Source organism: Coregonus clupeaformis, chromosome 39 (assembly GCF_020615455.1).
Source record: "Coregonus clupeaformis isolate EN_2021a chromosome 39, ASM2061545v1, whole genome shotgun sequence".
Lineage (NCBI taxonomy): Eukaryota > Metazoa > Chordata > Actinopteri > Salmoniformes > Salmonidae > Coregonus > Coregonus clupeaformis.
Window position 1 is genome coordinate 3,639,393 of NC_059230.1, and position 25,690 is coordinate 3,665,082.

At 44.4% G+C, this 25,690-nt stretch overlaps 1 protein-coding gene across 1 annotated transcript; it reads right to left on the reverse strand.

Annotated features, from left to right (window-relative positions):
* Positions 1–2,147: 2,147 nt before the first annotated feature.
* LOC121556258 (zinc finger protein 219-like) lies at positions 2,148–24,522 on the reverse strand. Its single transcript, XM_041870152.2, has 7 exons — positions 24,327–24,522; positions 12,896–12,959; positions 10,963–12,483; positions 10,000–10,846; positions 9,460–9,606; positions 6,203–7,088; positions 2,148–6,019 (listed from the first exon to the last, which is right to left on the reverse strand). The coding sequence occupies exons 3-7, from the start codon at positions 12,478–12,480 to the stop codon at positions 5,629–5,631; spliced, it is 3,789 nt and encodes a 1,262-aa protein (XP_041726086.1). The 5' UTR covers positions 12,481–12,483; positions 12,896–12,959; positions 24,327–24,522; the 3' UTR covers positions 2,148–5,628.
* Positions 24,523–25,690: the final 1,168 nt, after the last annotated feature.

Genomic DNA, 25,690 nt, shown 5'->3' on the forward strand with positions numbered 1-25,690 from the left:
TGCATTCATAGATGCTATATACCAAATTTGGTTCCGATCGGTCCAGCGGTTCTGGAGAAGAAGATGTTTAAATTAGTCAACATCATTGAAAATGGTCCAAAATACATCAAAAGCAAATAATATTGCATGATCAGTTTGATTTTGAGTTCTGATATTTGGCAAGCATGTTAAATAGTACAGAAGTAACTCGTCCTAGGGCAATGTGTCCAATTTGTCCTAATGGTGGCACTGTGGGCACACAGTTGAACCCCAGCAATGCTGCTTGCAGCTTTAATCATATGTTGTAACCCTACAGTACATATAACCCAAAGCATTATGATCCAAAAGGAAAAACTGATCTCAGATCAGCACTCCGATTCTGAGAGGCTTTGTAGATACGGGTCCTGGTTCCTCTCAAGGTTTCTTCATTACCTATGGAGTGTTCTGTCTTTTTCTTTACCTCTGTCCACTTGCAAGCCTTCTCAGGTACTGACTTTAAAATAAAAACACTATAAAAGAGCATTAGAGAATGACACAGGACTCACAAAAAGAAATCGTCAAACCTTGTTTTTCTTTGCGTTTATTCATCTCTAATGTTGTTGTTTTAATCTGTCCACAAACTCATATTATTAGTTACTACTATGTTAGGTACATTTTTCCCTCACTGCAATGGCAGTCATCTACACAAGAGCCCAAACCCAGCACTTCCCTCCACCTCTCCAACAGACAGTGGCTTCGGCCCAAATGGCACCCTATAGTGCACTACTTTTGACCACAGCCCTATGGCCCTGGTCAAAAGCAGTGCATTAAATAGGGAATAGGGTGCAATTTGGGACGCATCCAGTCACTATAGGATGCCCTCACACACCACAAAAGTTTTTTTCTTCAAAACATCCAACTAAGAAATGAAGGGTCAACCATATACACTCACCGGACAGTTTATTAGGTACATGTCTCTGAATGCCTCAGAGCCATGTGACTCCTACAGACAGTGGCTATGGCTTGCTATATAAAGCAGGCAGACAGGCACTGAGGCATTCAGTTACTGTTTGATTGAACGTTAGAATGGGCAAAACGAGTGACCTAAGCGACTTTGAGCGTGGTATGATCGTCGGTGCCAGGCGCGCCAGATCCAATATCTCAGAAACAGCTGCCCTCCTGGGCTTTTTACGCACGACAGTGTCTAGGGTTTACTGAGAATGGTGCTACAAACAAAAAACATCCAGTCAGTGGCAGTCCTGTGGGCAAAAACCTCTCGATGATGAGAGAGGTCGAAGGAAAATGGCAAGAATCATGCAAGCTAACAGACAGGCCACAAACAGCCAAATAACGGCGCAGTACAACAGTGGTGTGCAGAACAGCATCTTGGAATGCACAACTCGTCGATCCTTGTCACGGATGGGCTACTGCAGCAGACGACCACCCCAGGTTCCACTCCCATCAGCTAAAAACAAGAAGAAGCAGCTCCAGTGGGCACGCGATCACAAACACTGGACAATTGAGGAGTGGAAAAACCTCGCCTGGAACATGACAGTGACTTCAGTTGACTTGAGTGGCCTGCGCAGTCCCCAGACCTCAACCCAATAGAACATCTTTTGGATGAGAAGGAACAGGCTGTTCGCAGCATGAATGTACCGCCGTCCAATCTGCAGCAACTGCATGATGCCATTGTGTCAGCATGGACCAACATCCCTGTGGAACGTTTCCGACACCTTGTAGAATGCCCCAAGAATTCAGGCTGTTCTGGAGGCAAAGGGGGGCCCGAACCGGTACTAGATGGGTGTACCTAATAAACTGTGTAGCTAGGCACCAATTAAAAGATTTCAAGCATATTTCAGAGAGATTTTTCAGTGCAAGAAGCAATTTAGGAAATATTTCAGATTGCCCATTGTCAGTCTGGGACGTTCATATTATCACATTATATACATATTCTGTGGGTAATTTAAGATTACGATGTAGATTAGATTCACTGGATCGAACATGTTTGTCAGTTTGAGGGCAATTCAGTTACCTTTAGGTGACTACAGTGATTGGCAGGTCACTTCTCCTATCGCTGGCAGGTCGCTTGTCATATCTGCCAATGGGAGGGATGAGTGGGCAGGACTAGCACTTGGGTTTATGCTCTCTTTTTTAAAAACACAACATCTCTAGTGCTATAATGTTCTGTACAACATTAAACAACACATTTTTTTTCTTTTTTTCTTTCTTTCTTCTCCATAATAATGCCAAAACAATAATTATAAGAAGAAGAAGAACGTTACTCCATCTCATCAGGCATCAAATAAACAAACGAAAGTACGAACATCACACAAATTGACAATACAAATCTAAGAATAAAAGGCCTCAATACCAGATAGTACACATCATCACCTTCTAATGGTGCCACAGAGAGAGAGAGCAACAGGTTACAGAAGAGAGGAAGAAGAGAGAGAGGTTACGGAAGGGAGGTAGCAGAAAAGAGAGAGAGAGATGTACACACACATGAAAGGATAAAGGGATTGAAAGGGGGAGGGAGGGGACAGAACAAAATCTGAAGGTCACAAAGGTTTAAAATAAGGAAACAAATCACTTGGCCCCTGGGAAGTTGGAGCGACAGACAATGAGAGAGAGAGAGAGAGAGAGAGAGAGAGAGACAGAGAGAGAGAGAGAGAGAGAGAGAGAGAGAGAGAGAGAGAGAGAGAGAGAGAGAGAGAGAGAGAGAGAGAGAGAGAGATGTGTGGGCTAAGTGCTTTTGGTGAGCTTAGAAAATACCAAATCCAGGAAGTGCTTGACACAGAAGGCACGGTGGCTTTGACACTACAGGCTATGTCCAAAGGGCACTCTTTCTCCTAAATAGTACACTTCTTTCGACCAGGGTGCATAGCACTACTTTTGACCGGGGCTCAATGGTCCTGGTCAAAAGTAGCGCACTATATAGGGAATAGGGTGCAATTATGGATGTAGCCTTTAAGGAAACACCACTTAGGGAACTTCTAAACTCATATACGGCGCTCTAATGAGGATAGAAGTAAAACACATAATACACGTAAACCAAAAGTAAGGCTGCGGTTCCAATCCCAGGCTCTCGCCGTCAACCAATGGGCAAGGAGGGCGAGAAGGCAGGACCTATCCAATCAAATAGTTTAGTGATGTTTACAATCATAAGTAGGGATTGTTTTTAATGATAACATATTTGCATGTTCCCTGTGTGTAGAACATGCTTTGTGTGGTATGATCCACTAAAGTACACATCGATTGATCAAATATGTGATAGTATGTATAGGTTAATAATTTGATATCAAATTATATGTTCTGATGTAAACTTGTCTCATACAAGCACTTAATAATAACATGAGAGAATAATGTTTTGATTGGATTACTGATTGATTGATTGATTGATTGATTGATTGATTGATTGCTAAATCGATTGATTGATCGGGGCGAGTGGAAGGAAACGGCAGCTTTAACCTCCAACAGAATGTGACTCATTACATTTTCATAAAAAATTAAAGTAAAAATAAAAACAACTACTTTGGGAAATTATAAACCTTGCACAGTGCTCTTTATAGACAGCAGGGTTAGGGTCAATTCCATTTCAATTCCAGTCAATTCAGGAAGTTCCCTGAAATTCCAATTCTCTTCAATGAGGAAAATGTGGAATTGGGTTGACTTTCTGAATTGACTGGAATTGAAATGGAATTGACCCTAATCCTGATAGCCAGACATTCCAACTAGTGTTTTCCTCACAACAACAAGCCTTATAGTCATTATTATTACCTATATTCATAACCTTCTCTGTAAGCTTCTCTTCTTGAAATGAAAATAAACTAAGTGATTTTTTCTTATTTTTTCTTATCTTCTTGTCTTTACAAAAGCTACACATATTCTACCGGAATGTATCTATGGATCTGTTAGTTTTTTTAATGCTTACTCTTTTCTATTGTTCTTCTTCTCTGAAAAAGAAATAGATCTAGTAATCTAAAAGACGGCATACCCCAAGAGTAAAACAGTTTCCTTTCTCAGCTTAAGTCACCCTGCTCTGTGAGGTAACTTACTCTTTTCTCGCCTCTATTTTTCCTTCCCCTTGTTTTTTATTTTATTTATCTGGTAAAAGGAATGAAATGAGTGTGACACGGTCGTGGAGTCTTGGTCACTGACCAGATGTGTCAGCTGATTGTGTTCGGGATGCACCGTCCATCTGTCTGTCGGTCCCGTGTCCCCCAAACAGTCTTGCTTTGTTTCTGTTTGTTCAGTGGTCAGTTGGTGTTCCACGACAATGTAGGAAATAACCCTTATCCCACATCCAACTCTGAACACGCTGGCATTTCTGCTGTAAACACTGACCTCTGACCTTTAACCTACATTTTCACTTCTTGACCTTTCACCTGACCTCTTTTGATTAATATGTATATCTATCATCATCAACTAAGTGCTTTATCTTTTTTCCCCCACAGAAGCCACAGAGAGATGCTATCGGTCTCTTGTAACGAGAGACAGAGCCACACCACTTTGTATACCACTACAGCTTTCTATTCACAATACCCTAGAACCATTTTTTTTAACATATATACTTTAGCTTTATACTGTATACTCAGATATCATTGTCCTATAAGAGCCCAGAAACACTGGTCTATACTGTAGATCTCCCTTGACGACATACCATACATAGACAGGCACTAAACTGAAGGGAAAACAGGAAATGACAAACTGCTCCTCTGTTCCTGTGGTGACCTCAGAACAGCCATCCGACCAATGAGAGGCAGTGATAGCAGGGTCGAGGATCATCTTGTCCTTGATCATTGTCATGTCAATAGTTGTCAGTTAAAAAGTTGCTCCTGTTGTGTTTATTTTTTTTGCAGACAGCTAGATAGCTTAGTTTGAGTTCACGGCTTGAATGTTTCCTTCCGGTTGAACCGCGGTTCCGAATCAGTGCTCTTGAACAGACCATAATATGACCTTGAAAGTGTCAAGAAGTGGTATCTTATTTAAACAGCGGTTGGGATGAAGTTTGGCTTCTTTTGACACTTGTTCTGCTAAAGACTTCCTCCATTCACAGCGGTGGGGGGTATAACTAATCAGCAACGTTACTCTTATAAGTATTATTATTCTCAAAATATGAAGTATAAGGTCTGATAAAATCCTTTTTGTGTTCTCTAGAATAGTAGAATGTCAGTTTATTTTTGCTCACATACTAATATTAAGACACAGCAGCCAGAGGACGATCTCGATCAAATCATCACAATTAGCCCTCTTGGTAGGAGATGGAATGGAAAACAGGAAACTCTGGAATATAGAAGAGAAGGCCTCAAAAGTCCTACACTGTACTGTCTATTTGTACAAGGGGGGCTATGGTTGGTTGAGAAAACCGAGAGGACTGCACTGAACTCCCGGGATGTAACTATAAAAAGAAGAGAGATAGAAATGGAGGATGTTTAAAAGGGGTTCCTAAGGAGGTGTGTGAGCTGTTGTTTACATGATCCTCTCGATGGACATGGTTCTCAGTCCGTGGCCCTTGAAAGTCAAGGGTCAGGGGGTCATGACCTTGACAATGACCTTGAACTATGTAAAAGAAGTGATATGAACTTGACCTTTGACCCCCAAACAACTTCCTTCCTGTATAGTTGAACCCCTTTTTCCCTTCTCTCTGCAGGATGACATTGTTGTTGTTGTTTAGTCCCCCATCACTCCTTCCTCCCCTCTGGTTAGACGCTCAGAGCCGAGGGCAGGTGACATGGAGAGAGACATCCTCATCCCATGCTCTCTAGGAGAATCCCCAGGACTACTGCTCTCCCCTTCCAAATCTTCCTCTTCTCCTTCCTCCTCTTCCTCTTCTTCCTCCTCTTCCTCATCCTCCTCCACCTTCCTCCAACCGGCGAGGCCACTCTGTGTGTTCCTGGTTGTGGTGGATGCCCGGTTAGAAGCCTGGGGGTGTTGGTGGTCGTAGCTACCCTCGAGGTCCCCTTCCTCTGGTGTGAGGCCATTCTCCGTCCCCCTCTCCCTCTCCATCCTGGATGAGGCCCACTCCTCCAGGGGGGCCCTGTCTTCGGCATCGCTCAGGTACCTAGGATAGGATAGGATCAACTTTAGGAAGTGTTACCCATGTCATACACGTCATAAGCAGAAGAGTCTACTTGCAATGACTGTGGATATGTCATTGTTTTTTCCTATACACTGATTATTATTATAAGTAGCTCTGGATAAGAATGTCTACTAAATGACTAAAATGTAAATAAGCATCTCTTACCTCCACAGGGCCAGGGGGTTGAGGTCAGCCCGGGGCTGGGGGGGCCTCTGGGGCCCGTGGTCACGCAGGGTGCTGGGGTTGGGGGCCCTCCTCTTACGCCTGGACTTGCTGGTGTGGTTGACCTGGAGGTGCATGGCCATGAGCTCGGCCGAGGAGGTGCGGAAGGGACAGAATAGGCACTGGTTGAGGGTATCCCCTGCTCCTCCACCTCCTCCTCCTCCTGGTACTCCGTCCTCCTCCAGACCTCCGAGCCCAGGAGAGGGGCGGCGGGAGAGGTCCAGGGGCTGGGACAACAATCCTCCCTCCTGGGAACCCCGAGGAGCTGACCCCCCTCCCTTCCTCTCCTTCCCATTAGCTGGCACCATGCGGCTGGTGGTGAGCGGTTTGCGGCGGGACACTTTGGGCGCCTTTGGCGGGGGTGGGGTAGGGGTGGATGTTGGTGACTCCCCCGTCCACCCTCCCTCCATCCCCCCCTGGTACAAAGCCCCCATCACCCCGGATAGGTACCGGTACTGGCTCTCCAGATCTGCCTCTCTCAGTCCCGCCATGGCCTTCGCGTGTTCCCTGTCTCTCTGCTCGGGGAGGCCCAGGATCCAGGGCTGGTGCTGATTGTGCCTGGAGGAAGGCGTCTCCGCCGGGCCTCTGGCGGCCGAGCTGTGGTTGAGGCTCTGGGGCTGGCGCTGCTTTGCCATCCCCTCCCTCCCCTCCCCCTGTGGAGCGCCCCCTCTGCCCAGGGAGGCGGTGGTGAGGCCTGGGGAGGAGGCGGTGGATGAAGAGGCTCCCATGGCATTCCTCTGTTCTCTGTGGTGCCTCTGGAGGTGGTACTTTAGAGAGCCTGACTGGGTGCCAGCGTAGTCACAGTGGGGACATTTATACGGTCTCTCCCCTGAAAGAGATACATAAACAAGTTGTGGTTATCAGGGGAATGTTATAATGGAGGAATGTCAGTAGATGGATAGTAACATTTGTGTAATTATAATTCTGCACAAAAACACAAATGTAGAAAAGACCACTGAACTAATGATGGACCAGCCCATCTGGCATTTGCCCGAACTTCACTATGGACAGTCTGTTTCTTACCACAGAGAAAATAAAAACAACAATTCTGCAGGCCTCGGATCACTGCTACAGGGCTGTATTTTTGACTGCCGTTAAGGTGGCACTAGTGACAAGCGCACGTTAGTTTGCAATTTCGTCATATAAAAAATGACGCACTGGCATTTTCCAGCCCTAAAGCCAGGTTTGGCAATTTACCTGTCTTATGTCAGCCCACTTGCACTCAGGAGGGGTCAAATTATTTTAGATGTGTCCTTAAAAACATGATCCAAAGTGCTAATTTCAGGCAGCGCTGGTGCATAAAAAACTAATGTTTTTTCGCATTATGTTTTATTTGATTAAAAACCAATCATATCCTTCCCTCCTCTCAATGAAGGCTTTTTTCAGTCCCACCCAATGCAATCGCAAAGTAGTCAAGACTGTCAATAAAGGGTTTGGCTCCTGAGACCGCTTGGAAATATATCTTAATCACCAAAGCTTTATTAAAATATCAAATTTGAGAGGAGTAAAACAGTGAGCCGACATTCCCTTTTCATCTATGCATTGTAGGCAGGCCCACATCATTTTAGCAATGCAGGTCCCATTTTGGACGTGCATAAAACCCCCTCAATTATGTTTTATTACAACTCCATTATTATAACCAAACTTATTAGAATGATTCACCTTCCTGGTTTTATGGGGACAACTTCCGTGGCGCGCTTGCAATGCAACTTCTGGAGCTGTGTGAATGTGATCTGATCTGTAAGATGGTTCTGATTATGTTCATAAAACATAGGCCTATTGGGGAGCAGTATAACGGTGAGAGACATTCTCCCTTTCTCTTTATACTGGACCTTTGTTCTGCTAATGTGAAAAGTTTGGATGTGTGTGAAACCCTCCATAGTCTGCGTTGTTTTAATATTATATGCCCATGGGAAGCAATTATGGTGCCTGTAAGTGTATTTAGACATAGCCTATTTAAAACAAGTTGTTTAGTTTTGTTTAGAATTTGATTAGAATTATTCGCTCTCTTTTTAGTGAATTGCTTACTGACAACATTTGGCATGTCCATAATGCAATTTACAGTAGGCCTAGCCCCTATATCAGTGCGAATTCTATGTATATATTTCCACATTGAAGCCATGCAATTACTTAGAACAATGTGGACTGCAAACAGATTCAAGTTAACATATTTAGCAAAGACGGGATAGGACTACATTTTGCAGTTTTGTTTCTGTAAGCTGTTTAACAATCTATAACAGACTAACATTGGAATTGGAGTTGATTCCAAGGCAATTCGTAAAAGACCGTAAATACACAACTTGAAGCAACCACATATTTAGCCATAGAACATGTTCTGATTGGCCAGTGAGGGGCCATGCCTCGACACACCCACAACTTGTTTACTCATCAAAACCCAGTCCTTTCACGCCAACACCAGCGCTGATAATAATTCTTACACACCCCTGAACCTACAGCGCTACCGCCCAGCGCTTAGATTGACCACTGCATTAGGTTCATTAAAATAGAGGCCATAGAGTACATAGTATTAAAGTATTATATGAGGTTGTAGTTACACATTACAAACGACAGAGGGCGGTAGTCCATCACAATCTAGAACACTGATTGGTTTCGCTAAGGCGGACATTCCATTTAAAACCCCATCAGACTCAGGTGGATGTGTTGAAAGTAAATACTGCTTTTTACTTAGGTATAATTATTTACCTAATTAATTTGAATAGACAGAGCAGAGGATTATATCTAGGAATCAGCAACTTTAATAGTAGGAATGTAATGAATGGCACATGTGTGCATGTAGTTAATTAAATGTTAAATTCCCTATATAGGGTGAGGGTTAGTTAAGGTTAGGTAAAGTTTAGTGTGCTAGAGTAGATTGTATTGTTAGTTATTATTTGCTGAAATCCAAATGGACGTCTAGCCCCTTACTTCCTAGCCACTTTGAGATCTGATTGAACAGGTGGAAGCAATATGGTGACTTTTCCACACAGCCAATCAGAAAGTGAGATGAAGTTATTACCATAATGCTTATACTGTATCTTATCCAATCATCTCAGATCTACAGGAGTGCATAGGCCCTAGATTGGATAGATACGGATAAGCGTCCTAGGCCCTAGGGTGTAGGATTTAGGGACTAGGGGTTGATTTGAGATCCAGCCATTGTTAGGTATGTTGGGGAATGGGGGGGCTAGTGGCAGGCTCACCTGTGTGAACTCTCAGATGCACTTTAAGGTGATGGGAAGAGCGGAAAGCTTTACTGCAATAGGGGCAGTCTTTCACCCCCGTGCCTCGCACACGCTCCCTAGAGCTCACCGAAGAGCCTGACGAAGAGCCAGACAGACCATTCTCTCCTGGAGAGAGAGAGAGGGAGGGAGAGGATGGGAGCAGGGCGGGGAAGGGAGAGAGAGCGTGAGAGGACGGGACAGAGAGAGAGAGAGAGCGAGAGAAAGAGGGGGAGAGCAAGAGAAGAAGGGAGGGGGAAAGAGAGAGAGAGAAAGGGAGGGAGGAATGGAGGAGAGAGCGTGATGGAGGGGGAGAGGGAGAAGAAGAAAGACGGATCAGAGATTTGACAATGGAAGAAATTTAGCGAGTGATATTGATAGCTAATTGGGTTGCTAGCATCTACACTCACCCACTCTTTCTACAAGCTTTTTATTTGTGTCCTGTTTTTCTCTAATGAAAATGTAAAACAAATGGAAGACATATTGGAGACGTTTTGTTGGGGTGAAGCCATGTCACTGTACCTTGGAACTGTGACATCACTGAGTGGAAGCCTCCTCCGACTGCTTGTTGATGCTGAAGCTGAGATCCACTTTGAAGTTTGGACTCCTGTCTTCTTTCAGTACTACTTCCTCTCCCTCCTCCTCGTCCTTCCACACTCCGGCTCCTCCCTCCATCCTCCTCTCCTCCCCCGGCGTGGCGCGGAGGGTGACCGTGGCTCTTCTGGGGCCGCTGGACGTGGACGCGGGCGTGCGCCACCACCTGCTGCAGGCTCCGGAACAGCTTCCCACAGTCGGGGCACTCCCATGGGGCTCCGGAGGATGGCAGCTCCTCCCGGGGATCCAGACCTCCAAGGTAGGCCCTGACCTGCTCAGACTCCCCCACCACGGTGCTCCTGGATGGGGCTCGGTGCTGCTGCTGCTGGGCCTGTTGAGCTGCTACCAGGCTACGAGCTACAAACTGCCACATTGCTATCTGGTCTCCGCCGTCTGTTGTCTCTCTTCCTCCACCTCCTCTTCCTCCTCCGTTTCCTCCTCCCCCGTTCCCATTCCCCATCTCCGCCACCTGAGCCACTGCCTGGAGTCGTTCCATGCAGCTGGCGCCGCCGTCGCTAGGCAACCCCAGGTAGCCTAAGATGGCGGATTTACTAGAGACACCGGCACCGTCCCGGTCGCCCCTTCCTCGTCCCCCTCTCCCCCCTCCACCTCCACCTCCACCTCCGCCCCCACCACGAGCCAGCAGGAGGCTGGAGTAGAGAGCGTTGAGGCCCTGGTTGGTGACTGAGCCTTTGGGCCCTCCTTGTTCAGCCCCGGCTCCAGGGGCCATCTGCCCCCCCAGACCTGCCTTCAGGCCCAGCTTGTTGAGGTGCACCTGTAACAAAGTTTAAAAGTCACAAGACATCTTCAATAGTTTTACACCTGCTATTACAGAATATGCTGACACACACACACACACACACACACACAAACACACACTAGGTCACACACCTTCATGTGGTTCTTGAGGAACCAGGGCTCCTTGAAGCCACGGCCGCACACCTGACACTTGTGGTCCAGAGAGTCCTTGTGCTTCCTCATGTGGCCCTTCAGGAACCAGGACTGGGTGAAGCGCTGGCCGCACGTCTCACAGCAGAAGGCAGGCAGAGGGGATGCCCCTGGGGCCGGGGCTGGGGTCGGGGTGGGGATGAAAGTGGGGGTGGGCAGGGGGGCATCTGGGATGGGGGTGCTGATGACTGTGGTGGTGGTTACAATGGGGGGGTGTCTGGGGGTGTAAGGGGGCAGGGTGGGGAGGTCCACAGGGGGGGAGAGGGACAGGGAGGACAGGGAGGGGTGGCAGTCCTGGAGGTGTGCGGCCAGGCGCTCCTCCTGGCTGGCGGAGAAGGGACACAGGGTGCACTTGTATGGGTTGTGGAGGATCCGGACGTGGCGAGACAGCTCCAAGGCCGTGCGGAATTTACCTTTGCAGGCATGGCAGCGGAACGCGGGCACTGCTGCTGTGACTGGGGCAGCTTTTTCCAAGATGGCGGGACCCATGCCACCCAGGCTGCAGGAGGAGTAGGGGGAGGTGAGGGAGAGTGAGTGGGGCACCTCCTCAGTCAGCGGAGAGGTCAGCGGTGTGCTGTCATCCATCAGGAACTGCTGGAGGGTCTGGTGATCCATCTGCAGAGCCTCCTCTAGGGCTTCCCCGTCCCTGTCCTCCCCTCTAAGGCCCTGGGTGAGAGATCCAGACAGCGAGGGGCTCTGGCGGTGGCTGTAGTGGTTCTGCCCGACATCATTGTGGTTCTGGTGGGGCTTGAGATGTGGCTTGGATCCCGTCCCGATGATGCTCCCGGTCGTGGTACCGGTCCGGTACAGAGCCGAGGCACGGCGGTCCCGGTCCAGACTGTGAGCGCGGGCGTGGAGCGACAGGATACTCTGAAAGCGGAACTTCTTCCCACACACCAAGCAGGGGAACTTGAGCCCGGCCGCTCCTCCAGAAACACCCACCATCCCAGGAATTGATCCTGACAGACTCCCCCCATCCTTATGGAAGAGCTGGAGGTCCAGCTCATCACTACAGGTGGCACCCTGCTGCCCGGAGGACAGAGCCAGCTCCAGGGCCCCGAAACCTGGGAGAGGAGCTGACGATGTCGGAGTGGCCGGAGGATAGCTCTCCAAAGAGGGGCTACACACCTCCAGAAGACCCCCCGGGAAGAGAGCGATGGCTGGGGTGGGGGACGGAGGGACTGACAGCCTCTCTTCATCCTCCTCATCCTCATTGTGGTGGTTGAACGGGAAGGGGGAGAGGGGGGAGTAGGGGGTGGTGTCTGGGGTGTCGGAGGTCGGGGTGTTGGACAGGGCTGTGGGACTGAGGGGGACAGGCAGGTCCAGGGGGCTGTGTAGAGGGGAGAGTTGGGAGCGAGAGTGAAGGGAGGCCAGGGGACTGTGGTCCAGAGATGGTAGTGTAGGGGGTGACTGGGGTGGCTCACAGGACAGAGCCAACACACACTCAGGAGGAGAATCCATTCTCTGAGAGAGACAGAGAGCGAGAGAGAGAGAGATGATCAGGTGATGACATGGCAGCATCAGATTGAGAGAGAAAATGGCAAATTGTCATTAGAGATGAAATAGGAAAGGACTTTATGCGTTTTATTTTACATCTTCAGAGAGAAGGTATAGGAGAGGGTATCAGAGTGGCCGTCCTTAACATGCTCCATATCTGAAGATTGAATTACATTATGCAAGGCAATGAAGTACAGTTTGTCCTCTTATCGCTTCATTGCTTAAGTATGGAGAGTGAATGAATTACATTTTATTTTTGTGTTAAATTGCCAGTTGGCAACCCATCCCTTATGGGATTAATTTACACATAAAGAAACATTACAGTAATTCACTGTGATAATTCAGTGATAATTCTTCCGGTGTTCTGTGCAGAACTCACCAGTAGTATGTGTAATGCTATGCCATGCTTCAGTTTCTTGGCAGAGGGGGCCTCCTTTAGTGCTCTGAGAAATACACACAGTCAATATGTTATAACATATGTTTAAAAAATATGTTAAAACACACATATTTTACATTATAACTCCTCCTGCTGCATCCATTACACCAAAAATAACATATTGTTCATCCATGTGGTGTGTGTGCGCGCGTGCATGCGTCTGTCTGTCTGTCTGTCTCTCTTTTTCTACAGGTGTGTGTGTGCTTAAATGTGTAACAGTTGGTCACGTGTTTGATGTTTACTTAACCATATGTTTGATGTCTGTGTTTATGAATGGGGTGTGTGTGTGTGTGTGTGATGTGTGTGTGTGTGTGTGTGTGTGTGTTTGCATTTCACGGTGTGTGTGTGTGTGTGAGAGAGCTAAGAGCACCACAGGACACGGACTGTCCCAAACAGGATGGGCGCGAGATGTTTTGACTTCCCCACACACCCTTCCTCTGCACTCATACAGTAGCAGCTTACTCTCTATAAGTCTAAGCCTATGTTAGCTAACATATGGAATTGTTTTAAGATGGTCATACCAATGATCATTTAGCTATTTGATTTAGAATTTTAGGACCCCTGAAAGTATAAAATATATATTTTTTACAATTATTTGATGAAATATTGAATTTGGCCTTTACTACTATAGAAATGCACTGATGCCATAAATTGTAAAAAATACAGTCAAAAAATAAGGAATAAGGTTTTGAAGTGTATTTCCTATATCTAGGAGATAAAATAAAGCTCTGTTTTTTCGAAACATATTTAACCCTTTTTTTTGTTGTTGGCACAAAACGACCTCCATTCTTCCATTCATTTTTTTTGACCGGTTACATTCAGACGAGTCCCGTGACACTGGTGCAGGTCGTATGGAGAACCCCATCGTGTCCGTGAGAGTCTCAACTTTCCATAGAGTGGTCGTATTAGTTTTTAGGCCAAACCGTTCAGACGCTACAGACGTTTTCGTGAGAACACAGATTTTCGGGATGTCTCATGTTCTGACAAACACCACTGTAGCTCGGCCACCTTCCACCGGAGATGTGGAAGGCAGACATAGGCAGATGTGGTGGATTGAGACGCAGCCCATGCAAAAAATTGACGCACAGGTATTATTTGGTATTTGGTATTTCATTAGGATCCCCATTAGCTGTTGCAAAAGCAGCAGCTACTCTTCCTGGGGTCCAGACAAAACATGAAACATTACATAACACAGAATAATAATAGACAAGAACAGCTCAAGGACAGAACTACATACATTTGTTTTTAAAGGCACATGTAGCCTACATATCAATACATACACACAAATTATCTAGGTTAAATAGGGGAGAGGCGTTGTGCCGTGAGGTGTTGCTTAATCTGTTTTTTGAAACCAGGTTTGCTGTTTATTTGAGCAATATGAGATGGAATGGAGTTCCATGCAATTATGGCTCTATATAATACTGTACGCTTTCTTGAATTTGTTCTGGATTTGGGGACTGTGAAAAGACGCCTGGTAGCATGTCTGGTGGGGTAAGTGTGTGTCAGAGCTGTGTGTAAATTGACTATGCAAACAATTTGGGATTTTCAACACATTTATGTTTCTTATAAAAATAAGAAGTGATGCAGTCAGTCTCTCCTCAACTCTTAGCCAAGAGAGACTGGCATGCATAGTATTTATATCGGCCCTCTGATTACAATGAAGAGCAAGACGTGCCACTCTGTTTTGGGCCAGCTGCAGCCTTTCCTTGCAGCACTGGACCACAAAACTGGACAATAATCAAGATTAGACAAAACTAGAGCCTGCAGAACTTGCTTTTTGGAGTGTTGGGTCAAAAAAGCAGAGCATCTCTTTATTATGGACAGACCTCTCCCCATCTTTACAACCATTGAATCTATATGTTTTGACCATGATAGTTTACAATCTAAGGTAACGCCAAGTAATTTAGTCTCCTCAACTTGTTCAACAGTCACACCATTCATTACCAGATTCAGCTGAGGTCTAGAACTTAAGGAATGATTTGTACCAAATACAATGCTCTTAGCTTTAGAGATGTTCAGGACCAGTTTATTAATGGCCACCCATTCCTAAACAGACTGCAACTCTTTGTTAAGGGTTTTGGTGACTTCATTAGCTGTGGTTGCTGATGCGTATATGGTTGAATCATCAGCATACATGGACACACATGATTTGTTTAATGACAGTGGCAGGTCATTGGTAAAAATAGAAAATACGATATGGCAGAGCTTGAAAAGCCATAACACATACGTTTTTTCAACAACAGGTTATGGTCAATAATATCAAAGGCTTCAATGAAATCTAACAGTACAGCTCCCACAATCTTCTTATTATCCATTTCTTTCAACCAATCATCAGTCATTTGTGTCAGTGCAGTACATGTTGAGTGCCCTTCCCTATAAGCATGTTGAAAGTCTGTTGTTAATTTGTTTACAGAGAAATAGCATTGTATTTGGTCAAACACCATTTTTTACAACAGTTTGCTAAGAGCTGGCAGCAAGCTTATAAGTCTACTGTTAGAAGCAGTAAAGGCCGCTTTACCATTCTTGGGTAGCGGAATTACTTTGGCTTTAGGAATGAACACACACACACACATCTGAGCCTACAGACACACAACCAACCACGCACAGAAACCTGAACACATACAACCACACAAACAACAAACAACCCACAGCATTTTAACATATACAAGAACAGACACCAGCTATATGTCAGACATGTTTCAACCCACAAATTTAGTGACAGATCAGAGAAGAAGCACTTCAAACACATGGTCGTATACAAGGTCATCACCATTATGGCAAAACAATCTGTGTGTGCAGGTTAGTGTACGCTCTTTACGTCTGTGTGTTCATATAGAATGTGTGTGTGTGTGTGTGTGTGTGTGTGTGTGTGTGTGTGTGTGTGTGTGTGTGTGTGTGTGTATGTGTGTGTGTGTGTGTGCGTGTGTGTGTGTGCGTGTCAGCTGGCCAGGACCACAGACACTCTCATGTAGCCAGTTGACATTATAGCTCCGCCATAACAAACAGGGATATCACACCGTATCGATCATACTCTCTCTCTTCCTTCTTAATCCACCATTATGGTTCCTTCCTTTTCCCCCATCTTTCTCTTTCTTTCTTTCTTTCTTTCTTTCTTTCTTTCTTTCTTTCTTTCTTTCTTTCTTTCTTTCTTTCTTTCTCTGTTTCCCTCCCACATTGTGATTCCATACTCCTCCCATCCCCCTCTCTTTATCTCTCTCTCTCTCACTCCTCCTTCTATTATTCACTCATTTTCTTTCTTTCATTCTCTCACTCCCTCTGTCTTTCTCTCCTGCAGCGGAGGCAGTTGGCACAGTGCCAGGGAATGCTGATATCAGCTGGTAGATTGGGGCCTGCCAAAAATGGCGAGGAGAGAGAGCGAGAGAGAGAGAGAGAGAGAGAGAGAGAGAGAGAGAGCGAGAGAGAGAGAGAGAGAGAGAGAGAGAGAGAGAGAGAGAGAGAGAGAGAGAGAGAGAGAGAGAGAGAGAGAGGAGCAGACAGAGAGGAGGGAGGTAGAAGAGAAAGAGAATGAAAACATAACTGAATTAAAAGATCGGACAGTGATTTGATGGTGATGTGATTTGTAATTTTCTAATGTGAAAAAAGGGAAAGGTAGATAGCGAACTGGTGTTTTGTTGTAGGTGGGTATTCATAGTGGTGCTGTGGAGATAGATGGCGGACGTTGTGTGTGTTAGGGTGTGTGTTCGTATGGTCTGATGTGATGGCATTATCATATGAATGTCAGCGTCACTATTGCATTGTTCTGTTGAGGAATGAGGAATGTGTGCTTGATTGCAGATTGTCCCAATGGAACCGTAATAAAGCATACACTAACTGACACCTACGGCTGATTTTACAAAGACTTATGAAAGCATAAAATTACACTAATTTTTTCCCCCTAGTATCACACACACGCACAAAATAGAGTAAATATTTAAATCACCACAGTGAATGAACTAATTTAATTATACAGGTTGACACGTGTTTGGGCCATATACAGTACATGTATGTTAGTGTAAAATATGTAATGTGTTCATATCACTATGAGTGTCTAGGTACAACGTGTTAACGACTCAGTATGTGTATTTGAATGACTACATCTCAGTGTAGAAAGAATGTACAAATATATTTGTGGTTGTGAGCTGGACACAGCTCAGGCAAGTTTCTACATGGTCGTTATGCTTCTTCATATGAGGGTGTGGATCCTAATGTATTTATAATACTGTGTAGAGGCTCATCACAATGTTTACTGAAGGCAGCTGAGAATCAGGATTTCCATGGATAGATGTTTGATGAAGGGGTTGTATGAGACTTCTGCATCTAGTTTCTTAAGGGCTTTAGGTTAAACGTTGCAGTCAAAGTATGCAAGTGCGTGTGTGTGTGTGATCGAGTGTGTGAGCGCTTGTGTGTGTGCTGTATTGCATAATGGCCCATGTGGGTGACTTTTGAGGGCCTGTATTCTTAAGTGAGTACGTTTTTGTAGCTGCTTTTGTAAGTGTGTGTGTGTGTGGGTGTACTGGAAGTACGTGTGTGAAGGCCTGTGTGTGAGGGTCGATGTGTTTAAGTGTGTGTTAGTGTGAAAGAGTGTCTGTCTGAGGGCTTATGTGTTTAAGTGTGTATGTGTTAGTGAAAGTGTGTGTGTATGTGTGTTCTCTCTGTGGGGTACAGTAACTCAGAGCCTGATGTGGTTTTTATCGCTGTGGTCACGCGGAAAAACTTCCCCACAGACGGGATTCATTTCCTATATTTCACCTTTCCCTGAACCCCCCCTCTCTTTTTTCCTCCCTTGCTCCCTCTAACTTCATCTGTCTCGCACTCTTTCATTACCCTCCCTCCTTCTTTGTGATGGGGGGATATCTGACTTCTCTGACTCAGTGTTCTGATTCTTGCCTCGTGGTCCCCTCTCACCTTCTCCTCTCACCTCCTCCTCACCTCCTCCTCCTCACCTCATCACCTCCTCCTCACCTCCTCCTCCTCTCAACTCCTCACCTCCTCCTCTCATCTCCTCCTCACCTCCTCACCTCCTCCTCACTACCTCCTCACCTCCTCCTCCTCTCAACTCCTCCTCTCACCTCCTCCTCACCTCCTCCTCCTTACCTCCTCCTCCTCTTCTCACCTCCTCCTCTCTTCTCACTCACTCTTTCCCCTTCCACTGGGTGGTGATCAGTAGGACACACCGTAGAAAAACTTTTTGCAACAAAAAACAACAACATTAATGTCTACTGGACACGACCCCATTCTTGGCTCCTCTTCCTCTTTATAGTTGTCATCCAGATGAAAGGAAGTATGCAAAGGGACATAAGATTATGCAGAAGTAACATGTAGACTGTGAGTATGAACTGGAAGTGTAATGCTGTAACCAGATGTTAACCTCAGATCACCTTAGCAGACATTCCATAGATGAGTCTCTCACTCAAACATCAAATGTGCAGATCACATCTCTATCAAGACATAACATTTATAAAACTATAGCAATTAGGCCAATCTAAACTCAAAACGTGTGCTTGTTACAACTTCTGTGTTACAAGTGTTACATCTTCTGTAACATGAATGTGTGTGTGTGTGTGTGTGTTCTTTCAGTTGAATCAACTGGTAGTTTGAGCCCCACTGACCTGCTAGACCAGACAGATTCCATAACACCATGAATATTGATGTTGTCTGGGAGACTGGGTGGTCAAGCAGCAAGCTGGCCCCCTATCTTACAGTAAGTAATGCCCCTTTTATCGGTGAACATACACTTACTTATAGATTGCATCCCAAAGGGTACCCTGTTTCCTATTACCACATAGGGTGCCATTTGGTACGCATTTATGTGGTGCGTACAGCCCTTGCTTTCACCTATCTACTCATGTTGGTTCAGAGTTTACATGTAAGATTAACTTAATTACAGTGTAATAACAATGTAAGTACAATGTTATTACTAGTTACTTGCTCTCTTGGATGTGTTATCTCAAGCCTTATGAAATTCTAACTCAAAGAGGACTACTTGCACCATTACGGTTTCTTTGTATGCTACAAAACCATTTCAAGGTTTGAGAGCTGAAAATGTTAATGGAATATGCTACTCTAAACTTGATGAAGGGCTACGAATTATTGCTTGTAAGTGTTTTAAATGTCACTGAGGAGGCCGAGCAGGTGTCTGTCTGTCTATCCATCTATCCATCTATCCATCCATCCATCCATCCATCCATCCATCCATCCATCCCCCCCCCCCCCCCCACCCACCCACCCACCTACCCATCTATCTATCTATCTATCTATCTATCTATCTATCTATCTATCTATCTATCTATCTATCTATCTATCTATCTATCTATCTATCTTTCTGTGGAGGCTCCTCAGAGGAGGAAGGGGAGGACCATCCTCCTCAGTGAATTTTATAAAAATTGTAAAACATTGAAAAAGTTCTCCTTTTAGATAAAACTATACTAAATATATTCACATCACAAAATAATTGATTAAAACACACTGTTTTGCAATGAAGGTCTACAGTAGCTTCAACAGCACTCTGTAGGGTAGCACCATGGTGTAGCCAGAGGACAGCTAGCTTCCATCCTCCTCTTAGTACATTGACTTCTATACAAAACCTATGAGGGTCATGGTTCTCACCCCCTTCCATAGACTTACACAGTAATTATGACAACTTCCGGAGGATGTCCTCCAACCTATCAGAGCTCTTGTAGCATGAACTGATGTTGTCAATCAATCAAAGGATCAGAGAATGAATCTAGTACTGAAAGCATAAGCTACAGCTAGCTAGCACTGCAGTGCATAACATGTGGTGAGTAGTTGTCTCAAAGAGAGAGAAAGACAATAGTTTAACCATTTTTAACAAACTAATTTCTTCCAAACTGAAGAATAAAGAGAGAAATAGAGAGAGAGAGAGAGATTTCGTCTTTTTTTTACTTTCAGTTTCACTTACTTAGCTAACAAATGCATCTAGCTAGTTTAGCCTACTGAAACACCATGCTCAAACAGAGGAATGCTATGTTAGCCAGCTGGCTATGACTATCCAACACAACACTGGAACTCTTTCAAGTCAAGGTAAGCTTTTGGTTTTACTAGTTCATTACCACCAAGGCCCGCCGGTGTAACTGCTTGCTGACTGTACACTGTAATGTTATTGCATGATTGTAGCAGGTTTACTAACCCGTTAGTCCTATTAGCTATGCTGACTATAATGTTACTTTAGCTAATATGGGGACAACGATGTCGGCTGTGTGTGAGGCGAGAAGGAATACAAAGTGGCTAGTATGAAAGTGAACTGTTTTTATGCGTCATCAGGGGTGTATTCATTCTGCCGATTCTGTTGAAAAACATTTCTTAAACAGAAGCAAACGAAACTGGGATATAAATATCTGAATTTGTCCAATAGAAACTCTCATTTGCAACTGTTTGACTAATGATTACACCCTAGATAAGCTAGATGCAGGCAAGAGTGTGCAAGGCGGTATTGAATGTGTCACTGTCTGTCCATGTGTCACTGTCTGACATCTCAAATCATTCTCTTGACCTACGTTGCAAACTTTCATTCATAGGCTAGGTTGTAGCAACCTCATGATGAGTATAGGGGAAATGTGAGTATCATGTAGTAGCCTAAACCTATCAATGTTACACTGAACTGAGTCAATGGAATATGAATGACAGTCATCCAACATGCTGTAATAGAAATAAGGCCATGTTCATGGAAGAAAATGTGTCCTCCCTCATCATAAACGGCACTGACCGCCGCTATCTATCTATCTATCTATCTATCTATCTATCTATCTATCTATCTATCTATCTACCCACAGAGCCTTAATGACCCAATTAAATCAATCAGTGACTTGATTGGGATGCTCCTAGAGAGAGAGAGAGAGAGAGAGAGAGAGAGAGAGAGAGAGAGAGAGAGAGAGAGAGAGAGAGAGAGAGAGAGAGAGAGAGAGAGAGAGAGAGAGAGAGAGAGAGAGAGAGAGAGAGAGAGAGAGAGAGAGAGAGAGAACAGCACATTTAGACCCAACCAAATCATGAGAAACAAAAAGAGAATTACTTAACACATTGGAAAGATTTAACAAAAAAACAGCGCAAACTAGAATGCCATTTGGCCCTAAACAGAGAGTACACAGTGGCAGAATACCTGACCACTGTGACTGACCCAAACTTAAGGAAAGCTTTGACTATGTATCGACTCAGTGAGCATAGCCTTCCTATTGAGAAAGGCCGCCAAAGGCAGACCTGGCTCTCAAGAGAAGACAGGCTATGTGCACACTGCCCACAAAATGAGGTGGAAACTGAGCTGCACTTCCTAACCTCCTGCCAAATGTATGACCATATTAGAGACACATATTTCCCTCAGATTACACAGATCCACAAATAATTCGAAAACAAACCTAATTTTGATAAACTCCCATATCTACTGGGTGAAATACCACAGTGTGCCATCACAGCAGCAAGATTTGTGACCTGTTGCCACAAGTACTATCTACTTCACTTGCTTTGGCAAGGTTAACATATGTTTCCCATGCCAATAAAGCCCTTAAATTGAATTGAAATAGAGAGAGAGAGAGAGAGAGAGAGAGAGAGAGAGAGAGAGAGAGAGAGAGAGAGAGAGAGAGAGAGAGATGTTGCACCCCTCAAGTGCTGTTATGAGGAGATGTACTGCATTAAATACATGCTCCGGAACTTTGACAACTACTAAGTATCTTTTAAACCTCTCGCTTTGGGCAGGATGTGTCAAATATGTAGTTCATACATGCATAATCTATGAGCATAATTACTGTCTTCTCTCAATTAGCCACGAAATCCCTAGTTTGAAAGTTACCATTTTTCTGGAAGCTGTGCTGCACCATTTTCCCTACATTTTCCCACGTGGGCCAGCCCCCTATCAATTCAAGTTCTAGCCAATGAGCTTCAGCCCTCGCCATTTGAGTGACTGCTAGCACACACAGCAGAACAAGAGAACAATGACTTGATCTGCATATATGTGACATAGTACGGAATTTTCAGGAACCACTTTTGACTCGAGAGCTACTTTCAAAACTACTAACTGAAATGTATACAAGAGTTCTGGAGAATCTCTTTAATGTAGGCTACAAGACGGTAAGAGACAGGAAATATACATTTTGATAAAAAGTAATCTTCCCACTGAATCCATGCCCCAATATTATATCTAGATTTATAACAGCATCTAAAGATGACACACTCTTTCCCTCAAACTGACACTTCTTGAAAAGTATAGAAATGTGAAATAATAAAATACATTTTAGGGTGCTAAAAATGTCAAAAGGGACAGGAAGGGACTGGGTTATAGTAGCCTGTTAGCCTACCTTATATCACATTACAATCGTTTTCAGTGGACACATCAGCGTGGAATAAAACTATGGTGGGTAGGGTGAAAACGGGACATTTTTTCTGTGGCTGAGGGGTTTGAAACAGATGCGACGGGAGTGTCTTGCACTACTCCGGTCACCGCAGATGACACGTCTGCCTCTTATCTGGAGAGGAATTTCCTCCTCGCCCTGTATGATGTGCGTCAATAACGTGCAACCATTTTCAGTCGTTCTTTCACCCTGCCTTCTCTCTCGCGGCCATCTCAATTAAAATGCCACAATAATGAAATAAATAACTATCAATAAACAATGCGCGGGTGCACAGCCTACACACGTAACGTCCCCCCAAAAAAAAAAAAAAAACGCGATGAGTCCCGTTCGCAGCTGGTCTCCATACATTAAGCTTGTAAAATATCATTTTAAAATCCTCTATGTGAACATAGTAGGGCGATTGTTTAAATCTCAAAACCGTTGAGGAGTCACGGTCGTTGCCAATTCTCTGTTTGTCATGTAGCCGATCTATCTCTCCCCCATGCTTCATCCATTTTGTTCCTACATTTTCTATAACAAAAGACTGAAAGGGAGGGGAAAAGACATGAGTGTTGCGACGAGGGATCGGGGGACAAGAAAAGTGCCATCATGGATTTCATCTTGAATTTCGCTGACAATCTCCCCCTCCATCACACTAATACTAAATTAGATCTTCTCACATTTTGTCCAGCACATGTACGGTAGGCTACAGAAAAGAAGCCCCTGTTTTATATCAACCGAAGGTAACAACTTGCGTTTTCAGAATGAGATACAATGTTGCACGCAACACACTTGCTACTTTCTTGTGAAATAACTGTAGTCCGAAGACGGTGAGAGGTAGCCAATAGCTACAGTGAAGCTCGTACTCGTGAGAGGTGAGGCTAGGACAAGCTTACCGGTTGTAATAGTATAGCCTAGTAATCGTCATAGTAAATATAGTAGTAGTAGGCTAGAGGGAGTACAATGGTTTAAAAAACCGTTTGGTACAGTTGGATAGGTGTAGCATAGCCTGCACACATAGAGGATACCTACATCTAGTTAAACTGGTCATCTTAAAAATGTGCAGTATGTAATGTGTCTCCAACAAAATAATAAGCCTGTCTAATCGTCTCTAAATATAATATACTCGCGTTGCAGCTTTGTAAATCACACTGGAACATGTAGTTAACCAAAAAATATGTCCGCGAAGATCAAAGGTGCTCGAGCGTTAAGACGCGAATCAAATATATGCTGCTTGATCCTGATATGCAATGTATTTTTGTCAAAACTGCGTTCTTATGTTTTAATGTGAATCAAACTCTATGCGCGTGCATGGTTGAATCCAATTGCCATTTAGAGTACGATTTTAATAGGCCTACTTAGAGCAATACATTGAATATAGAACTTACTCAAAGTTGTACAATTAATAGGCTTTAATAGGCTACACTTGTGCGTTCACTTTAGTGGACTTTTAGTGCACTTCAAACATAATAAAGTAATTTACAGTGTAGGCGCATATGTTATCCGACATTGCAAGTAGGACATTTTAGGCCCCAAGTTATAGCTGAAACTATTCCAAGATGATATGCCATAGCCTATAGGGCTATCGCATGCAGACGGTCGGCCACGCGCGCAAATACAACACCGGCCTCATACATGACACACAGTAAAGTGCCGAAGTGCAACATACATGCAGCACACACACACACCACACAGAGTGCAACACGCCAATCACTCTCAACAATCCACTCACTATACTAACGCATGAAACGTGTAAACAAAATGCTAGATAAAATGGACGTAATAAGCTTCAATCACAGCAACTATAGGATGTTAACCCGGATCCCCCCCCCCCCAAAAAAAAGTCGTCGCCAGATATTTGTTGTTCATGAAGACAACAACATTCGCGATAAATACAACACTTTTGGAGAGGTTTTACTATAGTGCTACACAACCGCAGTCCCATACCACCCTAAATAAAAGTGCACATGTAAACGTGTGGATAGTATATATTGTAAATTAACTAGATATTTATGATGAAAGTAAGACTATGTACTTACGGGAGAGGCGGCGGGCGGATTAATGACACGACACGTCATGATTACGTTTCACTTGAATTAAATACATTACGAGTTGGGGGAAAAAATGGAAATCAGGGTTGTTGTATACAAGCATACGCCGTTTCCCCCCTCCCTTAGCTCACCCTCTTCTCCTCCTCCCTTTCTCTCTCTCTCTTTCTCGCATTTTTTCCAAAGATCCATTTATTGTGCAGTAGTGAGTGAGTGAGTGAATGAGAGAGAGAGAGCGAGAGAGAGAGAGAGAGAGAGAGAGAGGGGGGGAGCGATGAGAGTGGGAGGGAGAGTGATGTAGGTTGCAAATGTAATTATAATCTCACAGCACCATTTTAGAACTCTGACACGCGGAGCAGGCTATCTATCAGCTCGGGCACAGTTCAGTTGCAGCCCAAAATAACGACACTTTATATCACCAGTATCAGGTGGTCTCTATTTCATAGCATATATATAAAAATAGCCTACAGAAGTTTAGGGAAATGTGTGTTATCGAAGTGCGTAAAAGTTATAAAGTATGCGTTTGACGCGATGTATCCAAATGTTGTTTTGATAACCCTCCCCGGAAGCGTATGGTATTAGAGTTGCACAAATTGAAGGAAAATGTATACTGTTATCACTGTTTTATAACTGTTTTGGTTTACTCACTGGATCAGTGACTAACAAGTGACTTTCACTATGAATTGAAACAAAAGTTTCCCACCTAAAAGTATTGTTATTCATCTTTTTCATCATCATTCGAATCGGAAGTTTCACATTCAGCTCGGAATTTCTCAGAATCATTCTTCTATTCTAAGTCATCCCGAAGCACAACACGTGGGTAAAAGCAACTTCACCCCACGTGGGCTCGCGCTCCTGGAGGCGCAGGTGCATTGCCTTTAACAGGCCACTCCATCATCATTTACCTCTCTATGAGCATACCTGCGTGTGGAGGCCGGTAGGCAGTTACTTCAGCATCTGTCTGAGATGTTTTATTATCATGCCTATCAATAACAACAGACATTGGCGTCAGTTCTCTGCTATTATTTATAACAGTGTAATAATACCTATATTTAAAAGACAGGAGTCAAGATGATGTTCAATGGTGAGGTTGAATTTATCCCTCATTGCCACCTAAGCACACACACACACAAACACGAGTATTTTTTTAGACCTTTTAGGTCTAGTGGCCTGCTACTGTAAATAGCATCTTGACCATTTCACACAGCTCTCCTATTTTCTCACAAGCCAATAGAATAGAATAGAAGATAATGGAATGGGATAGAATATTATTACTTAATTGTTCCAAGAGGGAACTTCAGTATATACATGAATAAGACTTTCAAACCTGCTCTTGATTGTAAAATGTTCAGAGT

Bases quoted from the DNA above. Each gene is read 5' to 3' on its own strand.
- LOC121556258 (XM_041870152.2), bottom strand. From the start codon at position 12,480: ATGGATTCTCCTCCTGAGTGTGTGTTGGCTCTGTCCTGTGAGCCACCC. The intron at 9,607-9,999 runs GTACAGTGACAT...CTCTCTCTCCAG, and splicing joins AGTGATGTCACAGTTCCAAG to GAGAGAATGGTCTGTCTGGC. The intron at 6,020-6,202 runs GTAAGAGATGCT...ATCCTATCCTAG, and splicing joins AACCCCCTGGCCCTGTGGAG to GTACCTGAGCGATGCCGAAG.